At 39.7% G+C, this 19,930-nt stretch overlaps 1 protein-coding gene across 1 annotated transcript in view; it reads right to left on the bottom strand.

Moving 5' to 3' along the window:
- The window catches only part of SPATA16 (spermatogenesis associated 16), a 343,510-nt gene that overhangs the window by 81,933 nt on the left and 241,647 nt on the right, over positions 1 to 19,930 (bottom strand). Inside the window, exon 6 of the mRNA XM_006890379.1 lies at positions 16,383 to 16,530. Coding sequence (XP_006890441.1) covers positions 16,383 to 16,530 — 148 coding nt within the window. The remainder of the gene's footprint in view (positions 1 to 16,382; positions 16,531 to 19,930) is intronic.

Here is a 19,930-nt window from a genome sequence, read left to right as displayed (position 1 = left end):
CTTTTAATTTCCTGGCTACTGGTGCCAAGAGTGTTGACTGTGGAGCCAAGCAAACTAAAGCTGTGTACAATCTCAATCTCTTCACCATCTATCACGATGCTGCCAATTGGTCCAGTGGTGAGAATCTTTGTCTTCTTGAAATTGAGCCTCAGTCCATTTTGAAGGCTGCAGTCCTTGATCTTCTGCAGCAGCACTTCAGGTCCTCCTCAGTTTCAGCCAGTAGGGTTGTGTCATCGCATAATGGACATTGCTGGTGAGTACATTCTTAAATAAAAGTGAGATGAGGGTACCATTGAAATGACAACTAAAAAAAATGTTTAACAAAGGGATCTAGCAGAATCAACTGGTTTACATTATCTGGGGTTTAGGTAGATATTTTTCCCTCTGAGAATTTGAATTATAAGCATGTGGGGTGACGTTTGAATTTATACTAGCTGGGTGGTCCAGGAAACCTCAATTCTAGAAACAAAGTCTCTGTAATTGCTAGAACTCTGGAATTTGAGAAAAAAAAAACCCAAAGTGAAAATCTTCATTGAAATAATACACCAGCAACCTGTACTGAAAAAAGACTTTCACTTAACAAGGGTTTATTCTCAAAAGTGCACAGAGACACTGTAATAAGGGTGAGACTGCAAAACAGCAAACAGAAGCATTACATTCCTGGGATCTTGACAAACAGCAGTGTTACATACAGAATATAAAATGTATGTTTAAAGTACGAAAATGTAATAATACGAGAAAGTAGTAAGAGAAATATAGTACATTTAAAAAAGATCTAACTGGGACATATATGAATAAAAATAATTATTAAAATTGAATTTTTTATGAGTACATCCAAGAGCAATCAAGCCCAAACTAAAGAAACAATGAGAATCTAGATCTGAGAAAATGAAAGAATGCTGGACAATACTGAAAGACGAAGAGATGGACAGTGTCAGACACAGAGCAGAGAAGGAGAGAAAAGTATCAAATGTACTGTTTAAATTCTTAAAGAATTAAAGAATTGGGGCTGAAGTAACTTGGCAATGTATCACAAGTTGAAAATGCTTAGGCTTGAATATTAAATTCTTAAAGAATCAAAGAGTTGGGCACTGAAGTAACTTGGCAATGTATAGCCAGTTGAAAATTCTTGGGCTTGAACATAATTAAGAATTATTTTGACCAAGTCGCTGTTGTTGTGAGGTGGTGTTGAGTCATCTACTCACAGTGACCCTATGGACTACAGATTGAACTTTGTCCACTCTTACACTGTCCTCACAGCCTTGCTGCTGCTGCTGTTATGTGCTGTCCAGTCGCCTGTGACTCATAGTGAGACTGGACAACAGCTCTGAACCCTGAGCTAACCCAATGAGCTAACCTCGTTGCCTCTAACACACTTACTCCATTACCCCAGTCACTGAATCAGTCAATCTCGTTAAATTTATTGTTGCAGAACCATGTCAATTCATCTCCTTGAGGGTTTTCTCTTTCTCTAATCCTCTACTTATCCCAGCATAACGTCTCCTTTCAAGAACTGACCTCCTGTTAACATGTCCAAAGTGTGTAAGATAAATGCCAAACTTGCTGAATCCAGGATTGCTCTAGCTGTATTTCCTCCAAGACATGTATGCTTATTCTGTTAGCCATCAGTCCATTCAACACTATTTGCCAAAATCACAATTTAAAGGCAAATCTTCTTTTCTGGTGTTCTTTATTCACTATCCAACTTTGACAAGCAGATCTAGCAGTTGAAAAATACCATGGCCCAGGTCGTTGCATGTTTTATAAACCTTTGTTTCAGTGACATCTTTTGTGATAGAATTCCCTTGAGGTTTACACTCTAGTCTTTAAATGGACATTCTTGCTCCTTGGTAAAGAGATCCTTGACTGCAGATTTCCCCGCAGAATGTGCTTTTTGCTTTCTTTTTAAAAATTTCTAAAAATTATTTTAATAAAAAATTATAGAGAATTTGGATTCCATTTATTCATTGTTAACTCTTCATAATTTCTCAAATTTCCTTTGGCTTCTATTCTAGTGCAGTGTTCATAGTCTCTTCCTGACATCCATTTTCTTTTGGGTTTTTTTCCCCCCCTTCTTTCTCTTTGTGATGACATTTTGCATTCTTCATAAATATCCTTAATATCATCCCATAGCACTTCTGGTTTTCCTTCATCTGAATTCAGTGCCTCCAATCTATTTTTGAGATGGTTTATAAATTCAGGTTGGATAGACTTAAGTTCATATTTTGGTTTTTAATGACTTGTTTTTATTTTTTTTAGTTTCATTTGAACTTGCACATGAGTAGTGGATGGTCTCTTTCACAGTCAGCACCTGACCTAGTTTTCACGGCTAATATTGAGCTTCTCCAACAATTCTTTCCATAGATGTGATTAATTTGATTCCTGTGTAGTCCATCAGGTGAAGCCGATACATAGAGTCTCATTTTATATTTTTTTATTAGAAAGTAATTGCAATTAATAAGTCATTGATTATACAAAATTCTCTCATTCTTCCTCCAGCCTCTTTTCTGCTAAGCCTATAGTTTCTGTGGTCCTTCTTCCCTTTTCAAGTTGTTGTTATGTGCTGTTGAGTTGCTTGTGACTCACAGCGACCCTCTGTACAGCAGCTCTGAATTCTGCTCTGTCTTGAGACAACTTCATTGTCTCTGACACACCTACCCCCCATTACCCCGGTCACTGAATCAATCCATCTCTTTGAGAGTCTTCCTCTCCTGTGCTGTCTCTCCGCCCTCCCAAGCAGGATGTCCCTCTCCAAGGACTGGTCCCTCTTTCCAGCGTGCCCAAAATATGTCAGACAGAGCTTCAGAATCCTTGCCTCTAAGGAACAACCGTAAGAATGAATTCTTTTAAATTGATTAGGGGCAGGGAGTGGTTTGAGAGTGAGAAGGAGCAAGCTGAAGGTGTCTGGAGAGCTGGAAAAATTGACCTTAGTACTGGTGCTTACTCGACTATAACCAGCTAGGTGTACAGGTACGTTTATGCATTACTTATATAGGAAATATTTTACAGTGGTATTTTTATTAAAGATAAATGAATGCAAATAATGTAAATGGACTGGGTAGGGCTCCTTGAGTGGACCACAGGCCCATCAGGACACACACTCCTATCCAAGAGGTGTAGACTAACTGTGACCCACATACTCAAGGGGAAATGAAACAGACTCGCATGCTCATAATGTCTAGTGAAATAAAAATAAGAACACCACAAAATAGACATGTCGATGCTGCATAAAACTGACTCGTGGAATGTAAGTTGAGGAAGTAAAGACTTTGTTTGGTATGACTGGGAGCTTAATCTTCAGGGATTTTAATTCTCAGTTACATGATTTATTAGATGGAAATCTAATGATTAACTGTAATATCACAGAGATGCTGACTGAATTAGACAGCATCAGTGATTGCTTCAGGGAAGATGCAGCTTACAGTGACTGGTGACGGACAAGAACTTGAGATGATGATACGGTTACCAAGAGTGACACTGACTAGGGAGCTAATCTATTCATGAGGGAAAAGATGGAGCGGAATATAGAGAACAGTAAATACTAGATGGTGCAAATGGCTAAGGGCTTGACCAGTGACCTAGAGATTGGCAGTTCAAGTCCACTTAGCAGAAGTGACTTGGAAGAAAGGACTCAGTGACAATTACCTCCTTCTTGTCTGGGTGACTTTGTAGAAGTGACCACCACTTTCCAAAATGCCTCTAGATGGTCTCAAGCCATCAATCTCTCTTTCAGCCACAGAACATGGTCGCTATTGGCCAATACCAATCGGTTATCTGTAAAGACAATCATGTCTGTTTTCCATCAGGTCTGATATGAAATTTTCCAAAGCAGGATGCACCTTTGTTTCTGGAAGCCAAGGAGAAGGGTGATACTAGAAGGCAAGAGAAGCTGATGAGAAAGTACGGTGACAAAATGCAGGACGCTCCCGTGGCTTAGTGGGTAAGGAGCTGCCCTGCCAACCCAAAGGCACACAGTTTGAATCCAACAGCTGTTCCATAGGAGAAAGACACTGAAAACTCATTGAAGAATCGGCTATGTCTTGGTTCTGACTTGACAGTATATAACAACAACAGTGACAGAATGTGCTAGAAAGGAAGGATGAACTGTGCCTGAGAAGTGTTATGTTCGTTAGCTGGGATAATGCCACAACGCACTTCTCACTGGGTACACCAGCATTTTAGAAATAAGAAGAGCGGTTGTTTAAGAAAAGGGGTTTATATGAAAAGAGGTTATTCAAGAAAAGGGGTTTATAAGAAAAGGGGTTATTAAAGAAAAGGAGTTTATAAGAAAAGGGGTTATTTAAGAAAAGGAGTTTTTGTTTATCTGTGAGGGTTTGCTTTGCTTTGGAAATGATTCTCTGTGAGTCTAATGAGAATTCTGCGGTACAAGCTAAGATGATTTATCATCTTCACAACCAACTTCTCTGTAACACTTTTATAACAATATTGAGGATGCAGGTTCTTTAATCCCACAACCTTTTCCATTTAAGAATGTTAGTTACAAAGAGGAAAATAGTCTGATCTTGAACACTCTTGATCATGATAAAATTACAGTAGTTTTAAGAAGCAGGAATAAAAATGAGGAATTTTAACTTCTTGCTTTAGAGAACATAAGAATGTATTATCTTTACTTGTAAATGATGACTGAACAAGAACAAAGTTATAAATTTGAGCGGGAAGTAATTTTAAAGGTCTATTTTAAAACGATATATTATTCCTCTGAACATATGTATTTACTCTTGGGACCTAAATTGCATTAGAAAGACAAAATATGAATCTTCCCACCTAAGTGTTAAAAGTAATTGATATCTGATCCAAAAAACCTTTTCTATTAAACATTACTAAGCATAGATCCATTACTGAATATTTATTTATTTAGCAAATAAATCTTGATATTTTCATCAAGAGGAGACAGGGTCTGCTTATTGTATTACTTTATTATTATTAAAATACAACCATCCAAGAATAAGAACTGTGCACAATTGCATTATTTCATTGGAATATATGAATAAAAATCTCAAGTAAAATCTTTATAAATGAAAACATAATAATTCTGAGGCTGGTGAGTTATTATTTGTTTTATATACCCTGACTACTCTGCATGCATCAAACTAGATTTTTCCTTAAATAAGAAAAATGGGTAGCTACACTACTAAAAAAATCAGTAATTTTTCCCACATGAAGCATAATACAATACAGCTCTATTAAAATATGCCTGTAAGATTTCAGTAGGTCTCAACATATCTCATAAATAGAAAAGAATGCATAGAAGTTCTGGAGCTTGTAGAAGCCTTCTTATTCTGTAAGACCGATAGGACTTTTAACTTTCCTTAGTTATCTTCCCAAAACTACAAGGACAATACCGTCCTGTCTCTGCTTGAAGGTCGTGAGTGAATTGTTGTCATAATAAACCACCAGAAATCTAATTTCTAATTTGGTTTATCCACTCAATTAAAAAGTTAAAAAAATATCTAGACTTTTATGCATTGTAAAATTAATTTGGTTAGTTCACTCAACTAAAAAAATTCTAGACCTATATACATTTCAATGTGAATTTGGTTGGCTCACTATATTAAAACGTTGGGGGGAAAATCCACACTGATACACATTTCAAAATGAACTTGGTTTGGTTTTTATGGTTTTTCTCCTCATATCTGTTATCACTGGCTATCAAAGAGAAGGGTTACAGTGAATTGAGGGCTGGCTACAGGGAGGAACACCTTTCATGGGAAAGAGATCTCTGCTGTGAACACGCACTCTACTTCTCTCTACCACTGCTGCCAGCGATTGCTGGGCTCCCTGCACTGCTGCAGGACGCGAGAGCGATGAATTCCATGCAATCTAGGATTGGTGAAGGTGACCTGCAGTTGGGCAGAGTTTCTGAGTTGGAGATTTGTGTGCCAGCCCCCACTGGGAGAATGAAAGGTGTTAGTCTCCAAGTTTTAATGATAATAACAACTTCTCCAGCAAAATTTTGATAGGTAGACATTGCATCCAAGATTTTGGAGGTATAGATTTCATGACCTTCATTTGTGTGTGTTTATATGGTCTCTCAAACTTAGAAATTCTTATGCACAGCTTCAATTTTGCCTGTTGCAATTAAAGATATTAATTGTATTTTGTCTCTCATGAGGCATCGGTATTTTTTCCAGAACTGTTTACCTTTCTGTGGTGTGAACAAATGTATACACACGTGCATCTACCTTGGTTACTCATGGAAAAGAGCACCTGGGTGTGAGATAGAAAATGATATTATAAGCTCTGATTGCATATGGAAGAGTGTTTATACAATCATTGAATTAGGAAGAAATTATACACAAGGTAGAAGAAGTAGGAAGCTCCCTACTTATTAAGATATAAGAGCTCTCAGTGTATTAATTGAAGCCACTTGATGTAACAACATTGCACATGTTTCTGGTGCAGGATAATGTCTGGTTTTGCTCATGTTCACTTTGTATTTGGTGACGGACTTTCCACCAGGTCATTAAGGGCTTTCCACTTCCTCTGTCCGTGACACCTATAGGTCCGTGTTCTCAGCACCCAGTCAGTGAAGGAGAAAGAGAACTTTGAGGAAGGTTTTATGAGCCAGAGTTGGCCGTGGTGTACATTATTTCTGTCCACATGTCATTAGCAGTTAGTCCAAAATATTCCAGCTGTGAGCCTGAGACAAAAAAGAGAATAATTTTGTCAACAACTAGCCAGCCTTTTGGTGCAGATGGCGTAAGGCCTCGATTTCCAAATGGCGCTCCCATCTTCTCTTACCTCTTGCATTCTTTTATCAAGAATAAGTCTTCTATTCTACTCGAGTTGAGGTCTTAATTGAAAATACTCTTTGGGAGAGAGGAAAAAGTTACTTCCACATTTATCCTAAAGTGTGAGTGACTGTCAGAGCATTCCCTAGGACCAGGTTTTTGTTGAAGAGAAAGAAAAAGACTTTTCATCGCTGTCAAGTCAGAACTGACTCAAAGCTGATCCTGCAGTAGGTTTATAAAGAATGTAACTCATGCCGAAGGAACATTGTCCGCCTTTCTCCTGTGGATGAGCTGGTGGATTTGAACTCCCTGCCTACGGGTTGAGAATGCAACTCCTTACCTAAAGAAATGCAACCTCCTTCACTAGGACACCAGAGCCTAGATAGCAGAAAGGTAGAGGCTAAAGTGTTCAAAGGTAGAGGGGGAGCCGCCTGGGAGATTTTCTGGGCCCTTGTGCTGGCTTCTAGTGACTCATCGATAAATTCTGGTTTGTAGCTCTTTCTTCTAATAGAAACACTAATCCTGGGTCTTTATCTCCTTTCTCATTTTCTATCTTAACTCTTATTAATCTTTTCAGATACAGTTGAATCCACTTTCTCACAAAAGATTTTCCATCGTGTTGGTGCCAGTAGTAGAGTGTTTATAATAGAATCTTTAATTTTTTTTAAAAAAGAAAATTCAACTATTGCTCATAATTAACTTGTGTGCTAGTTGCCCTCACCCCATCCTATATGTATATTTCTGCTTCTAGGAAAGTAGTGGCTGTATCCTTTCTTGTTTCCTATCAAATGCTACCCCGTAAGTTTATTTCAAGTTGCCTTCCCTCAGCTTGCAGCCACCTACTCTTCCAATGGCCCTCTCTTTTTTCTTGGATCATGAATTGGTAACTGAAACTACCGTATAAATGCATTGTTTATGTATCTGTCTGCTTTTCTCCCACTGGAACCTAAACCTAGTTAGGGCGAGGACCTTGTCTGAGTTACTTAATTGTGTGTCCTCTCAATTAGAAATAATATCTAGAGAACACATTCCCAGCAAAAGTCTGCTGCTAAATCAACTGGTACACTAACCACACCTCTCCCCTGTGGATCTCTTTCTGGTCCTGAGGATTCTGGGGTGTAGAGACATGGAGAAGGGAAAAGGGAGAAGACAGAGTAACAGAACTTTGCCTTTGCAGAGTAAACTAAGGCTACTTGCAGTCTTCTGTGGAATTGAGATGATTTTTGGAGAAAGAACTAGTGGGTAGTAGCTATATGGCCTCAGTTAGCTTTCCAACAGGGAGAAGGAACTTCAGCAAGTGACTTTAGATTGATCCGACTTGTGGGGTGGGAATGGTAGTTGTGTGTCTGTGGAGCACTCACATGTGACCCATCTAGGTTTCCTTGGGTCACCGAAGGTGCCTTATTCACATTAGGTCCTGCTCTTGTCAAGGAAGCTGATCTCCAGAAGCACTCGCTGTGCCAACACAGCTGTATCAGCCGCGCCAGAAGTGGATGAGGAAGACTCCTTGAGGTTCAGAAAGTCCCTAACTATTCCTGACCTAGTGAGTGTTGAAATTAGACAAAAAAAAAAACCACCCTAAAAACAAACAAACAGAAAAAACAAAAAAAAACACAACACCCCAAACCAACCAACCAACCAACCAACCAACCAAAAAACTCACAACACGACCCCATCAGAAAAGGGAGGAAGCTGTTGAACTTGATTAGTCCCTTGACAAGGACTAAATTCTGGTAGTGAGTGTTCTCAGAATCTATTACTGATTCTAGGCAGAGCATACAGAGTGAGGTGCGAGTAATATAGTCATTGACGACTCTAGTCATACCTGCTTCCTGAGTACTTGTTGATGTAAACAATGCAATAAATTGGTGTGATAAAAGCATCTTAAAGTATATCTCAACACTAATGGAGTCTGAAAGACTCAATGAAATTGTGGAAAAGTTTATCAGTCAGATGAAGAAATAAGATTTTGTATTTTGGTTTTGCCTAAAACAATCCTGTATTTTTGTTGGAACATTAGTAATTTTTATTTTTTTCTTAACTTTTTAAAACAAAACATGTATTGTTACCTGGCTTAAAATTAAAGAACTAAAATGAAAAAACAAAACAAAACAAAAAAACCAAACCAACCAAACAAAAACCACTGATTAAAAGAGAATCTTAGCTTTGGGCAGCACCAGTGTGAAAAGCAGTCACTCTTGTAGGCTGCATCTCTTTCTCTCTGAAGAAGTATCTTCATTATGTGATGCTGCCGTAAAGAAACACGAGTGACTGACATGAAAGAATGGAAACTTCTAGCATTTCCGTACACTAACCACCTGAAGTCAGAGCTCTGGGAGAGTTCCTTGACATTCCACGGTGCTCTGTGACATTTCTCGGTATCTTCCTTCCTCTCTGTCTGTGTGTCTATTCTGCATTCGGGTTTTTTTCCCCCCTTTTCTTTCTTTTTTTTTTAGGATATGATGTTTTTTCTTTTAATTGAGATTTTAATGAAAGATTGTAGAGGATTTGGATTTCCATTCATTCATTGTTGAACATTTTCCTCCCTGCCCACCCCTCCCCACTCCCAGTTCACTTTTCTCTTTGGGAAAAAAATTCTTTTATTTTTATACAATTCTTCCTCCCCCAGTCCACTTTACTATTCAGTTCTTATTCTGGACTCTTGTCATGAAAATAATACCTAATCATATGTCCCTTTTAAACAGTTCTCTCTCTCTCTCACCTGTTTCAATTGAGTGTACAATATTTATTCCCTCTTTTCTCAGTTTTCCCCCAAACCCAATGTCAGTCCCATTTTAAAACAGTGTCACTATGCAATATTTGTCCTTTTGTGACTGAGATATGTCATTCAGCATAATATCTTCCAGGGTGATCCATTTTGTATAATATTGCATGAGTTCCTTCTTTATAACTCAAAAGTGATTAGGTTTAGGGCCCACACCACCCTTATATGGCCTCAATAATATAATTAAAAATATTTCTATGCAGGTAGAAAAGTTACAATTTCAACACAATTTTGGAGGAGTGAGGGAAGAAACAATTCAATCCAAAACCCTTTCTAGCCAGTATCTCTCACTGCTACTGTTGTTCTAATCTCTACTTTGCCATCTTTGTAGATGTGTCTGAAGAACAAATGTATATTTGATCTGTCTTCGTCCTATGCATGTTCCCTACATGTCTTGGAATTTATTGAGAAAAAAAGAAATCAGATGTTTAAGATTATGGACATACAGCCAGTCATAGTGGTTTCTTCACCACCCTAGCAATGGCTGTGGGGAAGGCCCTTCAGTAAGTTCCAACAGAAGTAAATAGCATCACCAAGGCCATTGCCTTTTTAGTGTTAGGTTCCATAGAGTACAGAACTTACCACGAAGTTTCAATGAAATTAAAAATTCAAGACTGCCTTCTCTCTGTTCCCTCCCCTCTCCCGAAGCTGTGTCTTTTTGCTCTGGGTTCTCATACAGCACTGTCATACTCCGGCAATTAGTGATTATGAAATAATAGAAACAATCATTAGTAACTTATAATTATCTTCCCTTCCAAAGTGTAAGATCCTGTAGTGTGAATTGTCTTGCCAACAGATCATAATTCATCTTGATAACAGGTTTGATGGAGTTACAGGAGACATGAACCTGGCTCATTAATGCTATTATTGTTTAATAAACTCTCAGTGAAAATAGTGCTTCCTAGGTAGTAATTAATCTTCACGACTCCCCTTATGAAGTAGGTTACATAGAACTAAACTTTTTCTACCAGTAGAAGAATTGGAAAACTGGTGATCTCCATTAGTAATCTTTCTTTATACCAATAAATCTGAGCAGAGAAATGTAAATAGCTGAATTTGACTCATTTTTTCCATGACACTATTAACAAGCTTGATTTTATCTGCTACTAGTTTCTTTCCACCAAAAATGAAAACAAAACCAAACAAACCCAACTTCTCAAAATATAGAGAAATAATGAATAATGAATAGACCACTAGCAATAAATGTGAGTGCTGAGATCTTTTTCTTTCTTTCTAGAATGTTCAGACTAAGGAAATGTGCATCGGTAGGTGCTGTGGCATGCACTACCTGTCTCCTCTTCCTTTTTTCTGCATTAAATTTCAATGGTCCTACAGGGATTTGTTCTGCCACCATTACTAGTTAGATTTATTTAATATCTTTTCTCTGAAGTACTTGAAGCACTGTAGAGGAAAAGAAGGAATCTATAGAACCCAAATTTAATGCTTCTATAAAATCTCTTCTCCAGTTACATGGAAGTAATCTAGTTCAGTGCTAAGGACATGGTTTTGAATCCTGTCCTATCCCCACTGATTTGTCATGCTTCTTTGTAAAGACCATTTGTTTTGTCCAGTTTCTATTTTCTTGTCTCTAAAGCAGCTAGTCAGTCATTGCTGTGATTTTGAAACCAACTCATAGCTGACTCCCAGCTCATTGTCAGAGGTTGTAAATTGCACAAGATAAGATTGCTTGTTTTTCTTCCATAGAGCAGCTGGTGGATTTGAACTGTGTGCTTTTGGGTTCACAATACAACTTCTTGCCACTAGACCACCAGACCTCTGTTGTCTCTAAATAGGAATCACTTTTTTTTTTGCTTCATAAGAAATTGGAATCTCAAGAGATAATGGACTTGACCTTAAAATTTTACAAGTGATCTATAATGTTATATTACTATTAGGTGCCATCGAGTTGGCTATGACTTATAGTAGCCTGTAAAGGGAATCTTCCCTAGGTTGTGACATCTTCCCCACCTCTGAAGGGCTCGAGCCTCTTGATACAGTAACTACAAACCCGTCATGTTGAGGGTATTCTTTTTCTCTGACCCACTAGCTCTTCCATCACAGTATCTTTTTTCCAAGGATTGACCTCCCCTGACAACATGCCAAAAATAAACAGTAGACATTGCTAATCATACAAAGAGTAGTGAGGGTCCCCTCAACGGAGAATGTGTTAGGAAAAGGTGCTTTGGAGATTTGTGTCAGATGGCGTGGTCGTTCTTCACTCCCTCACTCATTACTGTACAATCAGAACTGACTCAGAACTGGCCCCGTAGCTGGTTGTCAGAGGCTGAAAATCACATGGAAGGAGCCTGTACATCTTTTTTTCACAAAGTCAGAAACAGGCAGGGACCGCTACCTTTGGGTTAATAAACCCAACTCCCTGACGACCACATCACCGTTGTTGTTATTGTTGCTGCGATGAGCTGTTTAGTTGAAAACAACTCATCGCTGATTCTCCAGTGGGTTTTCAGAGGCAGTAAATCTCTTGGAAGAAGATTGCCCATCTTTCTCCTGCAGAGCAGCTGGTAGATTCGAACTGTGTGCCTTTGGATTGTAAGTGAAACTCTTACCACTAAACCACCAGAGCACCATTGTTTAGTGGTTCTTCAACTAGTGGTTGAGGGGTAAGGAGTTACACTCCCAACCAGAAGGCTTGCAGTTCAAATCCACCCCCTGCTCTGTGGGAGGAATAGGCCGATCTCCTCCCATGTGTCTTACTGCCTCTGAAAACCAGCTGGTTCCAACTGGATGGTACACAACAACAACAACAACAACAACAACAACAGACAAAGCCAAAAAACTGAGCTTCCTGCTATGGTGTTGACTCTGACATATAGTGATCTTATGAGACAGATTAAATGATAGACTCTCTAAGGCTGTAATGCTTTTAGGAAGCAGATGGCCTCATCCTTCTGAAGAGAGACTGGTCGTTTGAACCACTGGACTCTTGTTCAGCAGCCAAAAGCTTAAACGTCGTGTCAGAAAAGCTCCCGACTTGACACATGTTGTTTGTTGTTATGTGCCGTCGAGTCGTTTTCGACTCATAGCGACCCTAGGTACAACAGCCCTAAACCCTGCTCTATCCTGTGCCAACCGCACTGCCTCTGACACACCCATCCCGATTATCCCAGTCACAGAATCAATCCACCTCATAGAGGGTCTTCCCCTCCTGCGCTGTCCCTCCACCCTCCCAAGCATGATGTCCCTCTCCAAGGACCCGTCCCTCCTGGCAACATGTCCAAAGTATGTCAGACGAAGCCCCAGAATCCTTGCCTCCAAGGAGTAGCCTGGTTTAATCCTCTCCAGGATGAATCTGTTTGTTTTCCTGGCAGTCCATGGTACTTTCGGTACTCTTCTCCAGCACCACAGCTCAAAGGCATCAACTCTCCTTCTGTCCTCCCTAGTCATTTTCCAACTCTCTGATGCATAACAAGTGATTGCAAAGACCATGGCCTGTATCAGGCGCACCTTAGTCTCCAGAGAGACACCGTTGCTCTTGAGTACTTTAGAGAGGTCCCTAACAGCAGACTTTCCCATTGTGATTCGTTTTTTGATTTTCTGACTGCTGGTGCCAAGAGTGTTGACTGTGGAGCCGAGCAAACTGAAGCTGTGAACACTCTCAATCTCTTCGCCATCCATCCTGACGCTGCCAATTGGTCCAGTGGTGAGAATCTTTGTCTTCTTGACATTGAGCCTCAGTCCATACTGAAGGCTGCAGTCCTTGACCCTCTGCAGCAAGTGCATGAGGTCCTCCTCAGTTTCAGCGAGCAGGGTTGTGTCATCTGCATAACGCAGATTGTTAATAGATCTTCCACCAATCCTGATGCCACAATTCTCCTCATAGAGCCCAGCCTCTCGGATAATCTGCTCTGCATACATGTTGAAAAGGTATGGAGACAGGATGCATCCCTGGCGTACACCCTTCCCAATTTTGAACCATGCAGTGTTACCCTGCTCTGTTCTGACTACTGCCTCTTGGTCCAAGTATAGCTTTCGCATTAGCACAATTAAATGTTCTGGGATTCCCATTCTTCTCAGAGTCAGTCACATACTTAATACAAAAAAGAATTTTGAGTGAGTCCATCAGATCAAGTGGTACCCAACGATAAAGGAGGAGGGAGTATATTATCAGTATTGCATCCACTGCAGAACTCTAGATGATCCAGACCTTACCTGAGCACAGGTGATCTTAGAGGATGAGAAAAAGAAGCTGGAGGTATGAAATAACTACTGAGTGCTCAGTCGGAACTACCTCATGGCTGATCCTCTAGTGAGTCTTCACAGAGTGAAAACCAGACAGGAGGAGACTGCCCGCTTTTCTCCCACAGAATGGCTGGTTTGGAACCACCAGAGAAGCAACTTTGGGGTTCACAGCACAATTATTTGATGGAAGCACCAAAACGGGTGACCCAAAGTGCTTGCTTTTCAGTTGATTCTTACAGTGACTTGTTTTTGTTGTTATAAGTTGTCAAGTTGACTAATGGCCTTATGCACAACAGCTCTGAACCCTGTTCTATCCTGAGCCAGTCTCACTGTCTCTGATACACCTACTCTCATTACCCAATTTACTGTGACAATCCATCCCATCCAAGGTCTTCCTCTCCTTTTCATCCCTCCACCCCTCTGAGCATGACCTTCTTCTCCAAGGACTGGTCCCTTCTGGCAACATGCCCAAAGTGCGTGAGACAGAGCTTCAAAATTCTTGCCTCCAAAGAACAGCTTGGTTTCATCCTCTTCAGGACAGACCTGTTTGTTCTCTTGGCAGTCCATGGCTTGTTCAATACTCTTCTTGAGCACAATTCAAAGGCATTAACTCTTCTGTCTTCTTTGGTAATTTTCCAGCTCTCTGATGCATACCAAGTAAATGCGAAGACTGTTGCCTGGATCAGGTACACCCTAGTCTGACAGCATTGCTCTTTAGTACCCTGGAGAAATCCCTGACAGCAGATTTTCCTAATGCAATTAATCTTTTGATTTCTAGACTGCTGATTGTGGAAACAAGCAAGATGAAATTATTAACAATCCCAATCTCTTCACTAGCTACCATGATGTGCCAATTGGCCCAGTGGTGAGAATCTTTGTTTTCTTGATGTTGAGCTTCAATCCATATTGAAGATTACTGTCCTTGGCCTTCTACATCAGACACCTCAGGTCCTCCTCAGTATCAGCAAGTAAGGTTGTTTCATTTGTATGACACAAGTTGGTGGTAAGTCTTCCTCCAATCCTGATGCCACATTTCTCCCCATAAAGTCCAGCCTCCTTAAAGGGCAGAATAATTCTCCCCATAGTGTTTTCAAGGTTGCAGTATTTATAGAATTCATTTTCTCCTTCAGAGTGATTGAGTTGAGTCAGAACTGACCCATAGCTCCAGTGGGTTTTCAGAGGCAGTTAATTACAAGGGAGGAGATTACCCATCCTTCTCCTGCAAAGCAGCTGGTGGCCTTGAACCATATCTGTGGGGACAGCAGCAAAGTCGCTTGCCACTAATAAGCTTAAATCATCAACCTTTCAGTTAATAGCTGAGAGTTTATCCATTGAGTCATTAGAAGGAAAGTAGAAATATCAAGAATTGGAGAAAGATTTACTATAATCACCTATTTGACTGACAATGAGAACGCATTTGTTATGGATTGAGTTATAGTCCCCAACCTGCTATCATAATCCTGGTGGTTTTTCTCATGCTAATGAGGCAGGATTAGTGTAGGCTGCATTTTGAACCAGTTTCTTTTGAAACATAAAGAGATTAAATGAATGAACAGAGAGAAGGTGTAAAGTAAATAAATACCAAGACACATGGAGATCTATAAGGAACCAGAAGTTACACACCCCTGGAATTCCCAGAGAGAAAGTCTCCCTCAATAGCTGGTGCCCTTAGCCTCTAAATGATGAGAAATAATCTCGTTTGTTAAAGCCACCCAGAAATGGCTATTTCTGTTACAGTAACACTAGATGACTATGATACTGTTCATTCCTCTTTTAAAAACTAAAGTTCCTCTTAGAATATAGGAACACGATAGCACTGTAACAGTGGCCTAATCATACAGAGTCAGATGTCTTATCTGTTATCAATTCACGTGTGACTCATGGCGAACCTTTATGTGCAATAGCTCTAAACCGTGCCCTATTGCCCTATCTTGAGTCAGTTTCACTGTCTTCCACATACCTAACCCCATTATCCCAGTTACTATGTCAATCCATTTCATCCAGCGTCTTCCTCTCCTGCACTGTCCTTTCCAAGCAAGATGTCTTTCTCCAAGGATGGGTTTCTCCAGGCAACATGCCCCAAATATGCCAGACAGAGCTTTAAAACCCTTGCCTCCAAGGAGAAGTTTGGTTTCATCCTCTCCAGGACAAATCTATTTGTTCTCTTGGCAATCCATGGTATATATTCAATACTCTTCTCCAGCATCACTACACAAATCAATTAAAAGCACTGATTCTTCTTCTGTCATCCTTAGTCATTGCTCAGCTTTCTGGTGCATAGCAATTAATTGTGGAGACTGTGGCCTGAACCAGGTATACCTTAATCACTAGGATGACATCATTGCTCTTCAGAACTCTAGAGAGGTCCCAGACAGCAGATTTTCCTAATGCAATTTATCTTTTGATTTCTTGAATGCTTGTGCTAAGAGTGTTGATTGTGGAGCCAAGCAAGTGGAAACTGTTAACAATCTCAATCTCTTAGCTCTAGTTAAAATTTTAAAATAACTTCCCCTTTCAGTGAATCAAATGAAAATAGCACACCTCTGAAAAGAAACCTTAAACAAATCGGAAAGGACTCTATACTTGCTTTAATAGAAATAAAGTATCACCTGAGAGTGGGTCTTGTAACTGACACTGGAACTTACCTGTGTAGATATAATCCACATATGCAGGGTGGGTTCTTGTGAAAACCTCTTTTACTTTCTCTATTTTATCCGCTGTCATTTTTGTTGCGAATGGTGTGTACATAACGGAGAAAGATTCAGCTCTGGTGATGGCCTCTTCAATCATGGCCTACGAAGCAAACCACCAATTTGGCATCAATAGCAATATATGACTTTTCACAAACATATGAAATAGAATTACCTTTATGGATGATTTAAAAATTTATATGCTGTACGGTAGAGATAACATATTTTGGTCTTGACTATTCATTAGAAAGAACTTTTAATTAGTTCTGGAAATACTATTCCAAATTGAGAAAACTAATTAATGAAAAAAAGTTGTAAACAGTGCTCCAAAATGAGCTTGCTTTCAGATAAAAATAAAAATTCCATTTTCTAAGGTGTCATTTTTAAAAACTTGATCTAAAATCAAATTCTTAAGTTTAACATTATAATTAGCTTACTCATGAACAGGCACGAGTGAGTAATTTGTAGAGAAAGTTTTCTCTTACAAAATCTAGCTAAAATATCTTCATATAAGTATTTTCTATAAATAACATGACAAACTTGGTAAATTACTTTCCCCCACCTTCTTCTTCTAATACCTGCAAACTTTCGGAATGAGAAAAATCTTTCTCAACTTCTGCTCAGCAAAGCTTTTCTTCCTTCTAGATCACAAGAGGCGTTTAAAATGGATTCCGCTATTTGAGAATTTCTTTAAATTATCTTTGCTCATGTAACAGTCTTGATAATACCCTGACATCACCCTCAGCTTCCTGCTTTAAATGGGGCCATTACGGTTTGTAACAGACCAAAAGGAAAGTTAGGTGACATTTTAAAAGGACTTTGTTCCTTTCCTACAACTTTTCTTTATAATGAGACTTAAATGCTGAATAAAAAGTAGGAATGTCTATAGTTATCTCATTTTTTTCTGAAAATGGCATGAAAACATATTACTTTTCTAAAATGTCATTATTTTTTTATAGGGAAAAAATTCTCCTTAACAACAAAGTGTGCCAATAATTAATAAAAAAACCCTAATGGAATTAAATTTTCCAAAGAGGAAAAAAGTCATTTAGCAAACCACAAACTGCATTATTACCTTCACAGTACGTTCTAACCAAGTTTCTTACTGACATTAAAAATGCAATGAAAAGTTCGCTTTCCTTGGAGAGGTCTCCCAGGGCTTGTTTCTTTTCTGCTCTATTTCTCGTGCCTTCAAATGATCTCTCTGATCATCTATGTTACCTGTGAAACAGCAACTTTGCAAGAATGTACTGGAAGGCAGGCTCCTTTTTTCTCTGGGACTCAATGTAGTTCCATTGAGTTGTAACTGACTCATTACTGACCGTGAGTTGGTTTTCTGAGGCTGCAGATTGGAGGAGACTGGCCGTCTTCCTTCTGCTGGTGGATATGAACAGCCCTTGGATTAACAGTGCTTTCTCTGTGGACTAGACCGCTGGGACTCTCGTCACTGGGTCTAGCATTAGATGATTATGTAAACTTAATGGTGGGACAAATTTGTGACAGAAATCCTAGATGACGGGATTTACATTGCAGACTTACTGCTAATCAAAAGACAGACCCCAAAGAGAATAGTGCAACAATGAATGAGTGGAAGCCCAAAATCTCTGTAAATGTTTATGAAAATTAATAAAATATAATTATAGAAAAAAATAAAATAAAATAAAATGCGGAAAAAAAAAAAGACAGACCCCTTTTAGGTGTTCAAATCCACCAGCTGCAGTCTCCTCCCTTGAGACCCAAATAAATGCAGGGCCAGTTCTGTGAAGTGAGTTCTGATTCCATGGCAATGAGTTTGAGGTTGTTTTGCATTGCATTGTGCTTTCTGAGTTTGAGGAACTTTAAGAAGCAGAAAGGATAAAGTTGTAAGACATAATGTAGAAGTAGCATTCAGATACCGCTAACGATGGTTTGTGAGTGTAGATTATGGTCTGAGTTCTGAGGCTTGCCTGTGAACTTGGAAGGATTAAGAAGGCCAATGTGGTTGGCTGGCCTGGGATTCAGAGGACTTAAGAACTCAATTAGCAAATTTAGGCACCAAATCATGACCCTCTGGCAAAAGAAATATTCTTTATTCTGAGTTAGTTTGGAGCTCACTCCAATCCCTGCTGGAACCCATCCTGTGATGACTCTTACAGAGTGAGTCCCTGTCTTAGCTACCAGAGTCCAGTGGTTTGGGGAGGTGAGAAGGCAGCCATCTTCAAGTCAAGCTTTAACACTGATCGTCTAAGGTCATAATCAGTTCTAAGGTCCTGACCTGAAGGCACATCCTTTTGTAAGCTTCACTTTCTAACATCTAAATAGCTTCTTTAACATTCTCTATAAATATCTTGGCAGAGGGAATTTCGCTTTAAAATTTTAGACCAAAAATTTTAGTGAAGATCCTTGAGCCTCCAATTTTCTTCCAAAAAGACATTAGCAGTATCCTCGCCAGGCTTGGAGGAAAGAGAGCACCGTCCTCACCCCTTTCCTCTTCCAAGTCCTGTCACCACAGATGGCTGTTGGCAGCACCGCTTTCCTCAGCCGCTGTGCAGCAGGGGTGCTGAGACACGTGCCCAAGAGTCCAAGTAGCTTTGAGCGGCAGGAGCGTGGTTTTTGTGTGGCAGCTTCATCTACTCCGTTAGGTATCTGTGCTGTAGGCTTTATGATCGAGTCACTGCATGCGGGTCTCCACAGGGTCGTCTACAAACAAGGGCATGTGCTCTTGGAGTGGTCACCCTGCCCCTCACTCAGAACCAAAGAGGGTCTTTCCTGGCTTCTGTTACTGATCCCAAGGTGGGGAAGGAAGTGAGTGAGTGGGCGTACCATGTGTAAGCATTCCATCCCCTGTAGAGATGCCTTATAAGGAAGGTATTACACTCCAAGAGAAAGGCTTTATCATGAAATAAGAATGAGAATGCAGCGGCCTTGGGGGGAGCCATTGTATAACAATGAAAGAATTTTTCTTTTCAAAAAGAAGAATGAACTAGAAGGGAGGGGTGGGTGGGGAGAAAAGTGCAACAATGAATGAACGGAAATCCAAAATCTCTGGAAATTGTCATTCAAAATAATAATAATAATAATAATAATAATAATAAAATTAAGGAAAAAAACCAAACCAAAACAAATAACCAACCAGAGAAAGAAAAGAATGAGAAGGCAAGGTGTACTTTTTCCAGAATCGGAAACTTTCTCTTGTGTTTTAGCGCTGTTAGTGTTTTTTTATCCTTCTGGTGCTTATTGTTGGGTCCTGTTGACTTGACTGGGACACCTAGCAAGCCTGCATAGAGCAGACCTGCATAGAGCAGACGAAAGCCCCGTGCCTGAGCCTGCATCATCCTCTCAGTCCCTGTGCTTAAAGCCACCCTCGCAGTCATGTCAGTCCATCTCTTTGAGTTACTTCCTCACCTCCCTTCCAGCTTTCCAAGCCAGATGTCCTCTACTAAGGACTGTCACCTCCTGACAACATGCCCAAAGTATGTAAGATGAGATGATGACGTTAGGCATCATCAAGTCAAGTACCACTC

The sequence above is a fragment of the Elephantulus edwardii genome, unplaced genomic scaffold (assembly GCF_000299155.1).
Source record: "Elephantulus edwardii isolate Elephantulus edwardi_28Jun2011 unplaced genomic scaffold, EleEdw1.0 scaffold00088, whole genome shotgun sequence".
Taxonomy (NCBI): domain Eukaryota; kingdom Metazoa; phylum Chordata; class Mammalia; order Macroscelidea; family Macroscelididae; genus Elephantulus; species Elephantulus edwardii.
Note: the sequence above shows the minus strand (reverse complement) of the source record. Positions and strands in the feature narration are given on the sequence as shown.